The sequence below is a fragment of the Glycine soja genome, chromosome 16, assembly GCF_004193775.1.
Source record: "Glycine soja cultivar W05 chromosome 16, ASM419377v2, whole genome shotgun sequence".
Taxonomy (NCBI): domain Eukaryota; kingdom Viridiplantae; phylum Streptophyta; class Magnoliopsida; order Fabales; family Fabaceae; genus Glycine; species Glycine soja.
Genome location: NC_041017.1, coordinates 9,063,839 through 9,084,447, shown reverse-complemented (window position 1 = coordinate 9,084,447; position 20,609 = coordinate 9,063,839). Strand labels below are relative to the sequence as shown.

Here is a 20,609-nt window from a genome sequence, read left to right as displayed (position 1 = left end):
GATGCGGCCTCATCTCTCGATCCTCTTGAGCGATTATCCTCTCCAGCTCTGGGGGAAGCCCTACATCCTCGTCCTCTTCATCCTCCGTCTGACTTGCTTCTTGCTCGAAATCGACGGCCGGGTCCCTCGTATTAGTACCTTCGCGGGACTCGTCGTTGGATATTATGCTTGTCGCGTAAATGTCCGGGTGTTCCTCCACCCGCCAATTCCCTAGTTGGAAACCGGGAGGGCATGGCTATACCAAATCCGATCTCCTCGGGGAGTCCTCATCGCATATCGCATCAATTTGTCCTTCACGTCTTAAACCTGCACTCACGAAGCTTCTGCTGATGTGGCACGGAGGAACCTCTTGGGCTTGCTATCCCGACTGCGGGCCTCGGCCTTTGTTCTTCCTTCCCGAGATGTTTTTCCTTACGTCAGCCTGCATGGGCTTATAGCCTAACCCAAATTTCCTGTGGTTTACTCTGACACTTACTAGCCCGGTCCTGCTGCCGTTGTTCTTGCCCAAACCCATTCTGGGCTCGTAGCCGTGCCCCAACATCACCCGGGCCACCATCATTGCCGCATCGAACAGGCGGGGCTGCCTAGGGAGGGAATCTATGGAAGTGATGCTTACTACCTCAAAAGATTGGAAAGCCGTTTCCAACGACTCCTCCGCGACTTTCACATATGGCATAGAGGAAGGACAACTTACCAGGACATCTTCCTCACCTGATACTATGACCAAATGTCCTTCCACTACAAACTTCAACTTTTGGTGGAGTGTGGAGGGGACGACTCCCACTGAGTGGATCCATGGACGCCCCAAAAGACAGCTGTAGGCCGGATTGATATCCATTACTTGGAATGTAACTTGGCAGGTATGAGGCCCTCTTTGTGCTGGGAGGTCGATCTCTCCCTTTACCTCTCAGCGGCTGCCTTTGAAGCTAGTGGGCATGTAGCCCACTAATTTCTCATAGTAGAATACAGGCAAGGTATCCACCATCATAGTAACCATTTCTCTCTCGACCATAAGAGGGGCTGTTTGTGCTGCTAGGTCCCTCCAACGTTGAGCGTATTCTTTAAAAGACTTGTGTTCCCATTTAATCATGTTTTGCAGTTGAGTTCGGTCGGGAGCCATGTCAGAGTTGTACTGATACTGCCTAAGAAAGGCCGTAATCAGATCCTTCCAGGTGCGGATGCGAGAAGCTTCAAGATTAGTGTACCAGATGACTGCTGCCCCAGCCAAGCTATCTTGAAAGAAATGCATCAATAACTTCTCGTCCCTGGAATATGCACCCATCTTTCGATAGTACATTTTTAGGTGTGTCATACCCTAATTTCGTCCGGGGACCTTTGCTTGATGACATGCAACTTTTGTTTGGTCCTTGTGAGGTGCTTGGCACCCATCATTAGGCAATTTGTGAAATTCCGGGACATGCCGGAAAACAAAAGAAAATATTGATGCACAATCTGTAAGGTTCCGTGACACACCGGAAATCAAATGGAAGCATCGTTGCACAATTCGTGAGGTTCCGTAACATTCCGTAAGTCAAAAAAGGGATGATTATGTGATCCGCAAGGTTCCGTAACATTATGGAAAGAAAACAAGTATCGTTACGAAATTCGTAAGTTTCCGTAACTTTACGAAAAAAGAATCACCAAAAAAAAGGCCAAAGGGGGTGTATTTAGTAAAATGGGGTGCAAATAGTAATTTTCGAATCTGGGGGCGAGCTAGCTGGCCACCACACCCCCCGTTTTGTTGAAAAATGGGATTCTGGGGCTTCCGGGACACCTGTAATGATTCTGTAAAATTCCCATAACTCTAAATAAGCATAATTAACTTAATACGGGTGAGACGGAAGAGAAAAAAAGAAGAAAATCAAGTCCTATATGCTTCCGTAACTTTTCCGTAAATTACGAAAGAAGGGGGTGAACTTATCAAAATTGGGGGGGTGCAAATAGCAATTTCGAAATTTTGAATTGGGCCTTCCAGAATGTTTTTTGAAGCTGGGTTACTTCTGAAGGAAGCAACCCAGCTCGCCTGGGCTAGCTAAGGTCGCCTGGGCGAGCTGGGCGGCAACCTCCTCCCCCTTTTTCCTATAAAAAGGCTGAAGGGGGCTGTTCTAAGGATCCCTCAGCCCCCTGGCTATGTATTTCAACTGTTTTGGGTGAAAAAAATCGTTTCCGTGAAGAAGATCCAAGCCGAGGTGCTTCCGTAACGCTTCCGAGATGTTTCCGTAAGCAAATCCGTGAAGGTTTTCGTCCGTTCTTCACCGTTCTTCGTTCTTCAACGGGTAAGTTTTCGAATCCGAGACTTTCAATTCATTTCTTGTTTTTTTAAGCTTTCATCTTTATTTCGTTCATTTTCGATTTCTTTTCTTCTGTCTTTAACGCTTTTTACCGTTTATTTAAGCCGTTTTCTCACCTAATAAATGATAAAATGAATTTCAGCCGATCATTTGTGTTGTAATCTCATTTAATCACTTTTAAAACGAAATCTAACCGATCGTTCACGCTATAACCTCGGTTAAACCAAAAAAAGTAAAATAATAATAAAATAATCAAAATATCTTGAATAATAATAATAAAATAATCAAAATATCTTCGAATAAAATAATAAAAAAAAATCAATCGGACGTTTTTCTTTGAAAGTTTCCTTCAATGAATTGATTAATAACTAAAGTGAAACTAAGACTAAAATCAACTCACAAATCAAATTTTGTCTAAAAAAATCACTAAAAACCGTTTTAAGGTCCAACGGCTTAAACGGTCCTCTTTGCTTTTATCGGTTAACATGGACCGTTCAAAAGCATAAAATCAACATGTAACTTTACCGCTTTTGCAAGAACTACGTAGGTCTGATTTCCTCATCGCAATTGAGGATACGTAGGAGCAAAAGCCCTGCTTTTGTCGACCATCCCGAGAGATGGTTAATGGTCCAAGTGCCTTAACGTTTCTCTCCTTTCAAAAACAAGAGATCGTTAATGGTCCAACGCCTTAACGTTTCTCTCCTTTCAAAATCAAAAGACCGTTTAATGGTCCAACACCTTAAATGACCTTTTGTTCAATCAAAATATATCTTGCAAAAAAGATAAAAAAACAACTTAACCAACACTTTATTCTGAAAGAACTACGTAGGTCTGATTTCCTCATCGCAATTGAGGAATACGTAGGAGCAAAGGGAAACACCCTTGTCGACCACAAAAAGAGAAAAATATAAAAAAGGGTATAAAGGATATAAGGACATAAAAGGGAACGTAAAAATCAAAGTCATGTTTGCACATTCGATTAAAGGCTGTCGTCCCTTGTGACGGACGTGTGGGGTGCTAATACCTTCCCCGTGCGTAAATACAACTCCCGAGCCTTTCACTTAAAAGTTCGTAGATCACGTTTTTTCCGGTTTTTCCGACGTTTTCCTCAAATAAACGTTGGTGGCGACTCCGCGCGTATTCCTTTCGTGGAACACGCATCCCGCAAGTCACGCGTCGCCCTCCCGCCGAAGGGTAGGTTGCGACAAGGTGATTCTTAGGACAAGTCGTCCCTTTGTACCTATCAAAGTTAGGTACCTTAAACTTCGGAGGGATGACGACGTTCGGCACCAGGCACAGGTCGGTCATGTCTGCGAACGGATAATCGCCGAATCCTTCAACAGCCCTCAATCTCTCTTCGATGAGATCGAGTTTCCCCTTTCCTTCCGCTGTCGGGGGTGGCCCTCCCACGGACAGAAACATTGGTTGTGTTGGTTGGTTTCGAGGCTCTCCTATGATGTTGGGTTGAGGTAGTGCGTTGGGCGCCGACCCCTCAGTGGGAAACGGGGAGTAGGAGTCGACGTCTCCCTGAGCATGCTCTCGAGGATTTTAGTGGACCCCGTCAGGATGCCAAAGAGGCTCCCCTTCGAGGATGAGGGGAGGAACGTGACCCATGTCTTCATGTATGGCTGGTGGTGTGTAGTTAGGTGGTAAACCGTAGGGGTAAGCACCTCGGTTGTACTCCGGATGGGGGTTGCTGATATGCCCCGGTGTGCTTCTCTCTCATCCCACCATGTTTGGAATGGGATGGTGCGGAGCAGTCGGGAGAGCCGAGTCTGCCTTGGCAGCCGAGCTAGCGACAGCGACGGTGGTCGCGTTACTCTCCATTAGTTGTTTCATTCCCAACATGGCCTCCATCATGGAAGTCATTTGTTCTTTCAAAGCCGGCATGTCAGCTTTCATCTACTCCTATACTTCCTCTAGGTCACCCATCATCCTAGACTTGGATTTGGTGCGATAGGGATGCCTTGGGGTGCGTTTAGTTATGACGTCGGTCCTGAAGAGATCAAATGTGAGGAGTACGTTAATGAGGAATGAATGCATGCTAGAAAATTGTGGGAGTCATTCAATTCGCACGAATCTTTGGAGTAAAAATCATGGGATAAACTTAATTTATTCAGAAAGTTATAACTTGTCAAGATCTGAGTGACAATACAAACTCCCTAATAGCTCCTAATTATATGGGCCATCAAGTCTATCATATGCTGACAATAGCTGACGAGCCCGTGGATCTCCTCGAGGGAGGAGTACGCGTTCGCCATTGCTTTGGCCTTTGCCAGTAATCAAGGAAGTTCTTGACTCCCGTTCAAAGTAAGAGCAAACTGGTCCATCAACATCGTTGCTTTTTGATGTAATGAGCCAATCACCCTTCCTCTAGCCTCCTTTTTTGCGTACACTCGGGCGTATTCGTCTGCCACTTTGTGCTCATGGGCGGTGGCCAAATTTAATTCTTCTTTGTACTTGTTGATGATGGCCAACATGTTTGTTTCGGTCACGCATAACCGCTGAGAAAAACTCCTCTTTGACCTTAGGCAAGTCTTCAATTCGTCTTTCAGAATCATGCCATCTACTCGCGATTGGTCCCTTTCTTCTCTTTGGAGCTTAAGTTCGCTGTTACTACCCCACAAAGCCCCTCGGAATTTGTTCCGGCCATGTTCTTCCTTGCGGGCCCTCTTGGTCTCTTGCTCTAAGGCCTTGGAGGTGGCTATGTTGACGTCTCTCAGTTCGGCATTCTCTTTTCGGATCCTAAAAGCTGCTGACTTGAACTTTTCTTTGGCTGTTTGGGCTTTCTCAAGCTCTGTCTTGAGGGCCTGTACCTCTTCGTCTTCTTTTGGAGCTTCACCCTCCATCTCCTTAGTGGTTCTCAAATTCGGGAGCCAATCCAGACCTTGTGCATAGGCTTTCAACCACCTATGGTAACCGCCGATGGGCCCGTTGCTACTTCCCCTAAGTTCCTCGTCCTTCTTTTGCCCCATTTCCCATGCCTTGCAAACCCTCTAAAGCACCCCCGCGCTGGTGCTATTGAAACCTCGCGCAATAAAAGGTGTGAGGCCTTCCTCTGATGGTGCCCCTCTCATAGGGTAACCAAGTTGTCTTATGGTGAGGACGAGATTGTAATTAATGCAACCCCTCATCCCCATTAAGGGAACGTTTGGAAATCCTCTGCATGAAATAAGAATCCCGGTTCTTTCTTCTTTCCATCGGGAGAACCAATTGACAGACACTCCCTCTTTGCTTGCTAAGAGTTGGTCCCAGTTTGCCTCCTTTTTTGTAGTGCATGAGCGGTGACCTTCTAGCGGGCAAACGTGTCTCACCTATTGGCAAAAAAGGTGAGAAACCAACCATACGTAGAGGGCCAGTGTGCAGCAAACAATCCTTGCCCTGTTCTTCTCACATCTTCGGTCGAATGTGTCATATAGATCAACTGAGATAGCAACAACTGGGCTTTCCTTGCGGTTGTGAAAGGTGAGGAAAGCATCAATCGCTGTCAGGTCCACCAACCCATCCACATTTGGAAAGAGGACCACTCCGAAGATCAAAAGCGCTAGGACGTCCATGAACGGGGCCCATTCGTCTTGACTTGCCAAGGTTCTTTCCTTTTCTTCCAAACATTTCCTTGGTACTCCAACCACCCCATTTTCGACTTGCTTTCCCCAGTCCAATTCCTGTGTCGAGATTTTGACTATTTTAGAAATTCTAGTCAAGGAGGGATAGAAGCCTGAGAAAAGATACGGTTTCCTCCCTCCCGGAGGGCATCTTAGGATCTCTTCAAACTCTTCCACCGTGGGTGTTAACTGGAAGTCCCCAAAGGTGAAGCACCTCAAAGGCTGGTCATAATATTGAGCAAGGGAGGCAATGGCCTCTGTGGAGACCTCCACCATAGTTAGGTCCCAGATCTTACCATAGGCTTTGTGAAAGGCTTGTCGCAGGAGTTGACCCATCAACTGTCCTAACTCTTTCAGACTGGTGACTCCTAGGCTCTTGATCTTGACCTGATAGAACCTCTTTTTAAGCCAAGGCATCTGACTCGATCCCATGTTTTACTAAAGTGGAAAAAATACCTGTGCGAATCAAGACTCCGACATCTATCGTGGGTAAAATGGATTAATGCATGAAGAAATGCTTGCAGCACAAATGCATTTTACGGACACGAGAGCCCGGGAGATTTATCTCTTTCTTAAATACAACATTTGGGCAGCACAACGCCTGATGAATGCATTTAAGAAGGTGACACGGACCTCTCGACTTCTCGGGACAAATGAGGGAATCAAAATGCAACGCGTGCATGATGACATGATGCAGATGCAAAAAAAGGGTAACACGGAGATGTACACAGCATGGCAATATCCATAAATAATCATACAGCAAAAGGTGTATACGTCATTTAAGTCATATGCATGGTAGTGTTTCAAAAGGCACGCAGCGTGTTCGCTTCGTGCCCCTATTTTAGGGACCCAAACGGGAGGAACTAAAAGGTTTTTAGTGATAATTCCCAAGGTGGTCATATCTCTCTTGTCAGTTTCTAGAGGTATCATCCCCTTCGATAAACATATTGCGGCAGTAGGGACTACCAGCAACAATATGTTATCAAAGAGAAAAACTCTAGATGAGGGTTCACTGTTATCAAGCAAGTCGGAGACCCAACATGACCACAGATTCACCTCCACTCCTTATGTTCCCATGGACCCGGGTATAGGGCCCTTCCTTTTCAACTCACCATGTGTGCAAAAAGGTGTTGGTGTTGTGTGCATCAAATGAATACATATTTATCTCATGCATACATTAAAAAACACTCAAAGCATCGAAGAAGTTTATACAAGAACATAAAGGAAAAGGGAAACCGATGAAAGGGAAAACACAACTTTTGCACAAAAGATTAATAGGCCTAACTCTCTAAAAATAATCCCCAGTGGAGTCGCCAACTGTCGCAACCTACCCTTCGGCGAGAGGGCGACGCGAGACTTACGGGTGCGTCTTCCATGGGAGGAAAATGCGCGGAGTCGCCACCAATGTTTATTTGAGGAAAATGTTGGAAAAACTGGAAAAGTGTGGTCTACGAACTTTAAGCGTGAAAGGTTCGAGAGTTGTTTTTACGCACGGGGAAGATATTAGCACCGCACGTGTCCGTCACAAGGGACAACAGCCTTCAATCAAGTGTGCAAATATGACTTTCAAAATTATGTATTTTTCCCTTTTTATGTTTTTATGTCTTTTTATGTCTTTTTGTATTTTTTATCTTTTTTGTGGTCAACAAGGGTGTTTCCCTTGCTCCTACGTATTCCTCAATTGCGATGAGGAAATCAGACCTACGTAGTTCTTTGAGAACTAAATGTTGGTTAAGTTGTTTTTTTATCTTTTTTTTTTTGCAAGATAGATTTTAATTGAACAAAGGTCATTTAAGGCATTGAACCTTTAAACGATCTTTTCATTTTAAAAGGATAGAAACGTTTAAGGCATTGGACCATTAACGATCTCTTGGGGTGGTCGACAAAAAGCGGTAAAGTTACATGTTGATTTTATGCTTTTGAATGGTCCATGTTAACCGATAAAATCAAAGAGGACCGTTTAAGTCGTTGGACCTTGAAACGGTCTTTAGTGATTTTTGCGGACAAAGCTTGATTTGTGTGTTGATTTTAGCTTTAGTTTCATTTTGGTTATTAGTCAATTCAATCAAGGAAACTTCCAAGGAAAACCTCCGATTGATTTTTCTTGATTATTTTATTATTATTTTTTTTCAAGATATTTTGATTATTTTATTATTATTTTACTTTTTTTGGTTTAATCAAAGTTATAGCGTGAACGATCGGTTAGATTTTGTTTTAACAGTGATTAAACTAGATTACAACACAAATGATCGGTTGCAATTTATTTTATCATTTATTAGGTGAGAAAACGGCTTAAATAAACGGTTAAAAGCTCGTTAAAGCGGAAGAAAAGAAAACTGAAAGTAAGCAAAATTAAAGTGAAAGTACACAAAACAAGTAGGGATCACTAAGGGTGCATAGAATGAATTGAAAGATTCGATTTCGGGAACTTACCGGTTGAAGACTGAAGAACGACAAAGAAGGAATGAAGAACGGTGAAGAACGATGAAGAATTTCCATAGAATCGCTTACGGAAGCACCTCAGCTTGGATTTTCTTCACGAAAACACATTTTTTCACCCAAAACAGCCAAAATACATAGCCAAGGGGTCCAGAATGTTTTGAAACAGCCCCCTTCCCTATTTATAGGGAAAAAGGGAGGTGCTTGCCGCCAAGAGGCTTCTTGAGAAAGATTTCTAAGCACACCCTAATTACTAAGTTCACCCCCCTTTCCGTACTTTACGGAAAAGTTACGAAAGCCTTACGAAAGTGTTTCGGATTTGATTTTCATCTTTTTTTCTCTGCCCTTTCACCAATGTTAAGTGAAATATGTTTACTCAAGGTTTTGAGAAATTTTAGGGAAGCATTACGAAAGCCACAGAAGCCCCAGAAACCATTTTTCAACAACGTGGAGGAGCTTGCCGCCCAGTTGCTTCCTCCTTAAGCAACCCAACTTCCAAAATGTTTTGGAAAGGCCTAGATTCGAATTGCTATTTACACCCCTATCTTGATAAGTTCACCCCCCATTTTTGTGTTTTTGACCGTTTTCTTTCCAAAATCTCATGAAACTTTACGAATTTCATCGCAATGAGTGTCAAGCCTTCCAAAGTGATCAACAATGGTCCTTAGATGAAATTGGAGTGTAACAGTTTATTTACACACCCACTTTGCTAAATACACTCCCATTTTCGTGTTTTTGACCGGTTTCTTCTCAAAACATCTCAAAACTTTACGGATTCCACAATGATGGGTGTAAAAACAAAAGACATTGAAGTCTTGAAATGTAAAGACAAAAGACATTGAAGTCTTGAAATATAAAGACAAAAGACATTGAAGTCTTGAAATATAAAGACATAAGACATTGAAGTCTTGAAATCTTTCACTAAAATGCGAACACGCTTGGTAAAGAAACAAACCCCCAAACCGATAAGAAGAACACACATTTTTTCAAAAAATAATGCGACTAATGGGGAATGAAAGAATGTAGATAGAATTTCTCATAACCAAAAATGAGATTTAAGACATTTGCATTTCGTTTCTAAAAGAACATTACAAGAAACATTGGGTCCAACCGAACAAAGGAAAACCGCACAAGGTGTATAAAGCTTCACATAGGCAAGTGTTTTCGTCTTAATTCCAAATCATAGATATGTCATAAATTGATTTTGTAGGTAATTTCCCATCAAATCAAGGATAATACGCATAATCATCATGGATCAATAGGACTTTTTAAGGTCGGACTTTGTAGGAAATTGGTTTTGGTTGCTCTGGCCTTTCCCCTTCTTTTCCCTTTTGTTTTGTGCGGAATAGGAGAGTAGGCCCAAAAATTTGGTTAGTAACTTGAACCGGCGATCACTTCCTATGTCTGAACCAAGCTACTACTGCTCCCTTCCTTTTTACTCCTTTTGACAACTCTGTACATGGTTCAGACATTGTTTGGTCCATAGAACTTGTTTTTCCGTTTCTATTTTCCTTTACTTTTTTCTATCTTTGATTGATCAATTTTTTTTCTTTTTCTTTTCTTCTTTTTTTTTTCTTTGTTGTTTTTGTTCTTTGTGTCTTTTTGCTTTTTGTTTCGATGAACATCACTAACCAAAAGATGATAGAAATCCCCCATGGAAGATCTCCCTTCTTTCTGATCCCAAGGTAAGGTTGGAAACTTCCATCCTAGGTTAAGGTTCTGGAAAAAAAATCAATGTTTGTCTCAAAAGGCTCGCAAATGGCAGAAAATAATGTATATTTGGATAGTTGTTTGGCCAATGGCTTAGAAAGAAAGGAATGCCCAGGTCATCCCTATGAATCACATATTATGATAATTAGAAATTCATGCAAAACCAATTTCAAAACATACCCATGCGGACACTCAACATAAAATTTGTGGTCACGCGATCACTAAGGCTTAGGGTCTGTTTCTACATTCAGGCCAAACCAGTGTTTCAATGTTGTTTTCACCCTCTAGGCACACATTTCTTTTTCAAAAAAAACATTTTTGTTTTTTCATCCGCAAACTTTCCGAAGAAAACTAGCGATTGGTTCTTTTAAAAAAGCATGTTAGGTTTTAGGGAAGATTTGAAACACAGGAAAAGTTGTAATATGAGACTACACTTATTAAAGGAACAAAAGGCGCATGAAAAGTATGAAACATGAAATTAAACCTTATAATTATTTGTAAACTTAGCTGAATTCAGGATATAATTCAAGAAAATGAACAAGTATGAAACATGAAATTAAAGAGCAAAGTTAGAGATACTAGGTTGCCTCCTAGGATCGTTTCTTTAACGTCTTTAGCCGGACGCTGGGTGGTGATCGATCTGATCATGGGCCTAGCACTTGTTAGTACCTGCCCTAATGCTTTGACAACGAAAGTGTTATTATGTAAATGTGCAAAATATTACAAGATACTTGTATCAACTTTCCACTTGCCCATACACTTACCCAAGTTGGTGCGGTGCTGACCATCACCCAAAATGACTATTCATTCGATTTCCGATTTGTAGGATCCCTTGATGATAACATGCAGATGCATGCATGTTTATGATCGAACTTTAAATGTAAATAATTAAACGAGCATTGTCGTGTTCAATTTTATTTAACTCTTGTGGCACCCCTGCTGTACGTGCAAAATGGCTCCAGAATGAATGAGCAAGAACGATAGTGTATGTTCTTAAAGACAATAAAAAATGTAAAGGACACAACACTAGAGGGAGAGATGCAAATCATTAATCCATATGTATTAATGATGCGATTATGGTTTACAAAAAGTTTAAGACTCAGAGATCCAAATGAGTCCTTGAGGAAACCCAAACATTGGGCCTTCGAAATGCCCCAAGCGTTACGCGCAATACCACTTGACGATGTCGGAATTCATAAGCGAAGGTAGCTTTTTGTCATCCATGTTCATAAGCAACAATGCTCCTCCTGAGAAAGCCTTCTTCACAAAAAACGGCCCTTCATAGTTCGGGGCCCATTTCCCTCTGTGATCCTTTTGAGCCTGCGACACTTTCTTTAGAACAAGGTCCCCCACGTTGAACTTACACGGGCATACCCTTTTGTCAAAAGCATTTTTCACTCTGCTTTGATATATTTGTCCATGGCTCATGGTGGCCAATCTCTTACCTTCGATAAGATTTAACTGATCAAAGCATGTTTAGGCCCACTCTGATTCTTCCAATCCTGACTCTGCTAGGCTTCTCAAAGAAGGAACCTCTACCTCAAACAGGAGCACAACTTCCATCCCGTACTCCAAAGAAAAAGGGTTGCCCCAGTAGATGTGCACACAAAAGTTTGATAACCATGCAATGCAAAGGGGAGCATCTCGTGCCAATCCTGTATGACATGGTCATCTTCTGAATGATTTTTTGATGTTTTTATTGGCAGCCTCAACTGCCCCATTCATCTTTGGCCGATAAGGCGTGGAATTATGGTGTTGGATTTTGAAATCCCCACACATTTCCTTCATCATCTTGTTGTTTAAATTGGTGTCATTATCAGTGATGATCTTCCTGGGCAACCCATATCTACAGATTATCTCCTTCTTAATGAATTTGATCACCAAATTCCTAGTCATGCTAGCATATGAAGCTACTTCCATCCACTTGGCGAAGAAATCAATGGCGACTAAGATGAAGCAATCCCCATTGGAAGCCTTGGGTTCGATGGCCCCGATCACGTCTATGCCCCATATAGAGAATGGAGAAGGTGCTGCCAAGACGTTCAATGGTACAGGTGGAGCATTAACATTATCAGCAAAGGTCTGACACTTATGGCATTTCCTCACATGAATGCAATAATCGCTCTCCATAGTGAGCCAGTAATACCCCGCTCTAAGAATCTTTCAGGCCATGGCATGTCCATTGGCATGCGTACCAAAGGATCCCTCGTGCACCTCTATTAGCATTTGTTCAGTCTCTCTTGCATCCACACAACGAAGCAAGACCATGTCATGGTTTCTCTTGTACAAGATATTTCCACTCAAGAGGAAACCGACCGCCAACCTTCATAATGTCCTTTTGTCGTTGTCAGAGGCCTCAGGCGGGTATTCCTTGTCTTTGATGTATTGTTTGATATCGAAGTACCAAGGCTTACCATCCTCCTCTTCTTCTATCAAACAACAATGTGCGGGCTCACTACGACATTTGAATTCGATGTACGACAAATCTTTGTGCTGGCTTACTTTGAACATGGACACTAGAGTGGCAAGGGCGTCGGTTATCTGATTTTCTTCTCTAGGAATGTGATGAAAGGATATGTCATCAAAGAATTCCATCAATTTCCTGACGTAAGCCTGGTAAGGCATCAATTTGTGATCTCTGGTCTCCCATTCACCCTTCAATTGATGAATTACCAATGTTGAGTCCCCGTATACCTTGAGTAACTTGACCCTGAAGTCGATCGCCACTCGGATCCCAACGGTACATGCCTCGTACTCCGCTATGTTGTTTGTGCAGTCGAAGCATAACTTAGCCGTGAAAGGTATATATTGTTTGTCCGGGGAAACCAATACTGCCCCAATTCCATGGCCTAGTGCATTAGATACACCATCAAACCACACAATCCACTTATCCCTGTCCTCATCTCCTACTTCCTCCTTAAACAAGGTCATGATATCCTCATTAGGGAATTCTGGATGCATAGGTTGATAAACATTGATGGGCTGTTGAGCTAGGTAATCTGCCAAGGCAATTCTCTTTACTGCCTTCTGAGTGACATAGACAATATCGAATTCTGACAATAGAACCTGCCACCAAGCTATCCTTCTAGTGAGAGCGGGCTTTTTGAAGATATACTTGACGAGATCCATCTTGGACACCAACCAAGTAGTGTAATTTAGCATATACTGCCTCAGACGGTGATCTGCCCATACCAAGGCACAACACGTCCTCTCTAGCAAAGAGTAGTTCATCTCGCATGCTCTGAACTTCTTGCTCTAGTAATAGACGACCCATTCCCTTTTTCCGGACTCATCGTGCTATCCTAGCACACATCCCATCGACTCATCTAATACTATCATGTATATGATAAGGGGTCTTCTGGGCACCGATGGTACAAGCACATGAGGATTCATGAGACACTGTTTGATCCTTTCAAATGCTACTTGACAATCATCGTCCTATTGGATAGACTGATTCTTATGCAACAATTTGAAAAGAGGCTCGCAAATGGCTGTTAGTTGTGATATGAATCTTGTTATGTAGTTCAACTTTCCCAAGAAACCTCAGACCTGCTTCTCGGTGCATGGCTTGGGCATTTCAAGGATTGCCTTTACTTTGTCTGGATCTACCTCTATTCCTTTCTGACTAACGACAAAGCTGAGCAATTTTCCAGACTTAACCTTGAAAGTACACTTTGCGGGATTCAACCTTAACCTGTATTTATGTAGTCGCTCGAACAACTTCTGCAAATTGACAAGGTGTTCCTCCTCAGTCCTTGATTTTGTGATCATGTCATCCACGTAGACCTCGATCTCTTTATGCATCATGTCGTGGAATAACACCACTATGGCCTGCTGGTATGTTGCCCTAGCATTCTTGAGCCCAAAGGACATCACCTTGTAGCAGAAAGTTCCCCATAGAGTGATGAAGGTTGTCTTTTCCATATCCTCCGGTGCCATATTTATCTGATTATAGCCCGAAAACCCATCTATGAAAGAAAATAGGGCAAAATTGGTCGTGCTATCTACGAGAACATCAATGTGCAATAAAGAAAAGTTATCCTTTGGACAGGCTCGATTTAAATCCTGATAGTCCACGCACATTCACACCTTCCCATCCTTTTTAGGGACCGACACGATGTTGGCGACCCATTCCGGGTATTGAGTAACGACCAAGAAGCTAGCGCTGAATTGCTTCTTCACTTCCTCCTTTATTTTCAGGGACATCTTGGGCTTCATTCTCCATAGTTTTTGCTTTACCGGGGAACACTCAGGATTCAGAGGTAGTTTGTGTTGCACGATATCCGAGCTCAAACCAGGCATATCCTGGTAGGACCAAGCAAAGATGTCTTAGTAGTCTCACAATAGAGTCACCAACTCATCTCGAACATTTGCGGACATGCAAGTACAGACCTTGACCTCTTTCATCTCTCTGTCAATGCCTAGGTTCATAATCTCCGTCTCCTCTAGGTGTGGCTTCACTTCCCTTTCTTTGCATTGCAGACTTCAATTTGCCCCTTGTTCATCATTCCTTGTAGCAGCTCCTCCACTATTGGACATGTCTCCACATTGTGCGATGTCCTTGGATGTATTAAACAAGAATTTCCTTTGTCACCATCAAGGTTAATTTTACCAGCCGCGCGCAATGCTTCCAATATGAACCGTCTGGACATTGACACATTCCCTATCTGCTTCCGCCCCTGAGACTCCCATTCTTCCACTGCATTCACCGTTGAGCCCCTATGATTGGCGACTGGATTAGTCCTCACATTTGGACTATCCTTTTGAAATGTTAGCCATCCAGCGTCAATCAAGCTTTGTACCTTGTGCTTGAAGGCTACACATTGCTCGATAGAGTGCCCCGGAACATCACCATGATAGGCGCAGGTTGCGTTGGGATTGTACCATTGGGTAAAAGGAGGTTGATAGACCTTCCCTGGGCTCACCACAGCCATTTGGTTGCTGAGAAAAGATGGTAGCAGGTTGGCATAAGGCATTAGTATCGGGGTGAACTCCGTGGGTTTTCTTTCTAGGAAGTTCCTCCTTGGGTTTGTGTTTGTGTCAGGGTTGGGATTTCCAGTTGGTCGAGGCTGTGCAGGAAATGGATTATGTGGGGGAAGCCTTTGTGGTTGAGTAGGCATTCTCTGTTGGATGGGTGTCAGACTGGGAGGAGATCCGATATTGGTTGAGTAACTGTACTGGGGTGGGGGATATTGGTAAATAGGGTTGTGAGGGGTTTGTTGGGACTTTGGTCATGTGGGAGTTGTGGTTACGGCATGGGCATCTCCCTTTTTTTTCTTAGCTCCGCCTGTATCGATCCTCCTATTGCCAACACTTGTTGAAGTGGCGTAATCGAACTTGCCCCTTCTTAGGCCCACTTCAATCCTTTCACCCGCAAATACCAGATCTACAAAGCTTAAAGGCATGTAACCCACCATCTTCTCATAGTAGAACACTGGTAAAGTGTTTACTATCATTGTTATCATCCTGAGCTTCCAAATCCCTCCACCTCTGGGCATATTCTTTGAAAGACTTATGCTCTTTCTTGCACATGTTTTGCAATTGCCTTCTATCTGGAGCCATGTCAGAGTTATATTGATACTGCCTGATGAAAACAACCATTAAGTCTTTCCAAGAATGGATTCAGGAAGATTCTAGGTTGGTATACCAAGTGATTGCTTCCCTGGCCAAACTCTCCTAAAAAAAATGAATCAAGAGTTTCTCATCTTTCGCGTCCACCCTCATCTTCCGACAGTACATCTTCAGGTGATTCTTGGGACAAGTAGTCCCCATGTATTTGTCAAAGTTTGGCACCTTGAATTTAGGAGGGATGATGAAGTCGGACACTAGGCATAGTTCTGCCATGTTGGCAAAAGGGTAATCTCCAATCCCTTCAATGGCCCTCAGCCTTTCCTCTATAAGATCAAATTTCTCTCTTTCCTCCATGGCAGGTGGCAGTCTTCCCACCGAGAAATGTAAGGGTTGCAGTTGGTGATGCTAAGGGCCCCCTGAGGTGTTAGGCTGGGGTGTGCTACCAAATGCTAGCCCCTCAGTGGCATATCTAGGGTAAGGCTCGAAGTTGGCCAAAGCATGGTCCCAAGGTTCTTCACATGCCCCCTATGGGCTGAGCAAAATGTGCATGCCCCAACTAGGGTTGCTAGCTTTCAATGGGAACAGGAGCACAGTGGTCGACGTTCTCATCGGGCACATGTATAGCATTGGGTGGTCAATAGTTGGGAGGCAAGCTTGGCTCTAGCTAACAACCTTGGAAGCTCTTGACTCCCATTCAGAGTGAGATCGAACCTATCCATCCATTTCATAGCTTCCTCGTGCAATGATTCTATCACCCTCTCTCTTGCTTCCTTTCCAATTTGCAGAGCTGATACCTTCGCATATTCATCCTCTAGCCTCTGCCTATGACTAGCAGCTAGGTTCATCTTCTCCTTATAATTATCAATAATTGTCAACATATTCTCTTTTGTTCTGCTCAGCTGTTCCGTCAAACTTTTCTTCGACCTTTGACAAGCCGTCAACTTATCCTCTAACACCATGCTTTCCATCCTTGACTTGTCCCTCTTGGCCCTTCTAAGCTTGAGCTCGTTGTTGCTGCCCCATAGAGCCCCTCGAAACTTATTCTTGCTCCATTCTTCCTTTCAGGCCCTTTTTGTTTCCCGCTCTAATGCTTCGATCATAGTCATGTTGACATCTCTCAGCACATCACACTCTTTCCTAACCCTAGTGACTGTCGTCTTTAGCTTTTCCTTGATCACTCTTGTTTCTTTGAGCTCCACTTTCAAAGCTTGCACTTCTTCGCTTTCCTCAGGGACTTTAGCTTCTTTCCTACTTAGGCCTTTTAGCTTTGGGAGCCAAGTTATCCCTTGTGTCCTAGACTTCAACCACTTTTGATTGCCGCCGATGACTCCATTGCTACTTCCCCTAAGCTCTTTATCTTTCCTTTCCACTATATTTCATGCTTTACAAATTCTCTAAAGTATCTTTGCATTGGCTTCATTGAAACCTCATGCGATGAAAGGCACGATGATATCCTTCGACGGTGCACCTCTCATAGGGTAGCCTAGTTGTCTTATGGCCAGCATGGGAATCTTTCACACGAGCATAACACTCCTGCCCCTCTTTCTTTCCATCGGGGGAACAAGCTAATGGACGCTCCTACCATACTTGCCAGGAGTTCTTCCCAATTTGCTTTTCCCTTTTCGGTGCACATACGATGACCTTGTAGAGGATAGACAGGCCTACCTTCATGATGAAAACATGGGAGACCAACCACACATAAAGAGCATGAGTACAACAGACAATTCTTGCACTGCTCTTGTCGCATCTCAGGTCAAACGTATCGTATGCTCAGCCAAAACAGCGACGACCGGGCTTTCCTTGCTGTGATGATAAGCGAGAAAGGTGTTGATTGCTGCTAAGTCCACTAGCCTGTCTACATTTGGAAATAGTATGGTCCTAAACACCAATAGTGCTAATATGTTAATGAACGAGGTCCACTCCCCTTGATTTATCAAAGCTTTTGCCTTCTCCTCCAAGTGCTTCCTTGGTATCCCAACTACCCCATTCCTATTTTGCTTCAACCGGTCTAGCTCTTGTTCCGAGATCTTAACCACTTTTACTATTCTAGCCATAAAAGGATAGAACTCAGAAAAAAGGTATGGCTTCCTTCCTCCTAGCAGGCATCCTAAGATCCCTTTGAACTCTTCTATGGTCGGTGCCAACTGAAAATCCCCAAAAGTGAAGCATTTGAGCGACTGGTCATAGTATTGAGTGAGAGATGTGATGGCTTCAACGAACAACTCTAGATGAGGAAAACTCTAGTAACTCACTGTGGGTGCAAAGGTGTAGGTGTCATGTGTGCATAGAACAAACAAATATTTCTAATTATGCATGTAATAGGTAGACAACCACACACCAAACATAAAAGCATAGAAAAAAGGGTTATGTAAATATGGACAAAACAAGAACATAAAAGAAAAAGGGAAACTAAATAAAGAAAAGGTCACGATAAACATTGCACACAGAATAAACAGCTTAACTCTCTAACAAAAGGTATCCCCAGTGGAGTCGATAACTGTCGCAACCTACCCTTCAGCGGGAGGGCAATGCGAGACAAAGATGTGCGTCTTCCCAAATGGAGTCGCCACCAACATTTATTCGAGGAAAAATGTTAGAAAAACCAAAAAGAATAGGTCTACGAATTTCAAAAATATGGGTTCGGGAGTTGTTTACGTGCAGGGAAGGTATTAGTAATCGACACGCCCGTCACGAGGGACGGTAGCCTTTAATCGAGTGTGCACAATGTAACTTTAAAATTATTTATTTTCCCTTTTTGTATTTTTTACTTTTTTGGGGTCAACAAGGGAGTTTCCCTTGCTCCTACGTATCCTCAAGTGCGATGAGGAATTCAGACTTACGTAGTTCTTTAAAGCGAGAAAGTTGTGTGTTGAGTTGATTTTGGGCTTTTGAAAAATTCATTTTTAACTAACAAGAACGAAAGAGGTCGTTAGACCTTGAACGATCTTAAGTGACTTTAATGGAGAAAAAAATCAGTTGTATGTTGATTTTATCTTGGTTTTGTTCATTAACTTTCAATCTCTTTAAAAAGATGATTTACGACACTAACGATCGGTTGAAATTTATTTTACAAGAAGAAAAGAAATTATTGATTGTCGCAACCTACCCTTCGGCGGGAGGGCGACGCGAGGCTCATGAATGTGTCTTCCAAGGAAGGAAAACCAAAAGCGGGTCTACGAACTTTAAGAATAAAGGTTCGGGAGTTGTTTTTATGCATGAGGAAGGTATTAGCACCCCACGCGTTCGTCACAAGGGACGACAGCCTTTAATCAAATATGCAGAATCATGACTTTCAATTTTATTTTATTTTTCCCTTTTTTATGTTTTCATCTTTTTGTGGTCGACAAAAGCAGGGCTTTCGCTCCTACGTATCCTCAATTGTGATGAGGAACTCAGACCTACGCAGTTCTTTGAGAAAGAAAGAAAATTACGTGAGGTGTTGATTTTAGACTTTTAAACAGTTCATTTTAACCGATAAAAGTAAAAAGGACCGTTTATGGCATTGGACCTTGAAACGGTTTCAAATGACCTTTTTGTGGGCAAAAGCTTGATTTGTGAGTTGATTTTAGCCTTAGTTTCACTTGGTTATTTCTCAATTTATTTAAAGAGAACTTTCAAGGTAAATGACCGGTTGAAACTTATTTTTTTTTTATTAACCGAGGTTACAACATGAACGATCGGTCAAATTTTATTTTAACGATGATTAAATGAGATTACAACGCAAATGATCGGTTGAAATTCATTTTAACATTGATTAAGTGAGATTACGACTTAAACGATCAGTCAAAACTCGCTTAAAACAAAGAAAAAAGAATACCGAAAGTAGAAGAATGAGGATGAAAACATACAAAGCAAGAAGGGACCCTAAGGGTACATAGAATGAATTCAAAGCTTCGAAATCGAAAACTAACCGGTCGAAGATCGAAGAACGGATGAAGAACAAAGAAGAACAACGAAGAACGTTCACGGAATCGATCACGGAAGCGTTACGGAAGCATCTCGACCTTGATTTTCTCCTTCTTTCTTCTTCTCCTCACTAATTTTAAGTGAAATCTGATTGGCAAAGGTGCCGAACCCCTTCCCCTTAGCCTCCCATGTCCATTTATAGAAAAAATGGGGGATGAGGTTGCCGCCCAAGTGAGCTAGAGGCTTCCTCTAGAAGCAACATGCTCACCCAGGCGAGTTGGTTGCTTCCTGTTGAAGCTTCTTGATGGGCCTAGATGGGCCCAGTGCTGAAGAACACCCCCTAAATTGACCTTTTCACCCCCATTTTGAGTTTTTTTTTTGCTTATTTCCTTTTGAAACATCGTGAAATCTTACGGATCGCGTGGCAATTGGCTTTAAGTAGCTCAACGTGACTAGCAAAAAATCCGCATGCCAACAAAAAATTGTCCCTAGACGAAATTAGGGTATGACACTGATGATAGAAGAAGGAGATGAAGATGCACAAAACAACAAAAAGGACCCCTAAGGGTGCATAGATCGTATCCAAATCCTTAAAACAAAAACTAATCGAATAACGAACGAAGAACACCGAACGAAGAATGATGTAGAAGTTGATTACAATCGCAATTCGGTGGCGCCTCGGCCTCGTTTTTCTCTTCTTTCTTCTTCTTCTCTCTGATTTCTCTCAAAATTCTCTTAATACTTAATGTCCCACCCCTTCCTCAGCCTCCCTCACGCCTATTTATAGGAAATGGAGGCATTTGGGAATGGGTGAGCTGGAGCTCGCCCACGCGAGCTGATGCTTAGTCTTGAAGAAACTAGCTCGCCCAGGCGAGCTGGTTCTTTCACCCCTAAGCAACTTGGGGGGCCAAGCAAGCCAGAGGCTAGCCTGGGCGAGCCAGGGTCCAGAAAATTACTTAAAATGACCCTTTTGCCCCTCCCCTTGGGTATTTTTCGCATCCTTGACCAAAATGTCGAATGATCTCACGCCTTGTGCAGAAACTGGTGTTGAACAATACCTTTCGGTTAGCGAGAATCAAAACATTAG

At 42.8% G+C, this 20,609-nt stretch overlaps 1 protein-coding gene across 1 annotated transcript; it reads right to left on the bottom strand.

Annotated features, from left to right (window-relative positions):
• Nucleotides 1-12,370: 12,370 nt before the first annotated feature.
• On the bottom strand, nucleotides 12,371-13,276 carry LOC114389748. The gene has a single exon (XM_028350492.1). It carries the CDS (start codon nucleotides 13,274-13,276, stop codon nucleotides 12,371-12,373), a length of 906 nt encoding a protein of 301 aa, XP_028206293.1.
• Nucleotides 13,277-20,609: the final 7,333 nt, after the last annotated feature.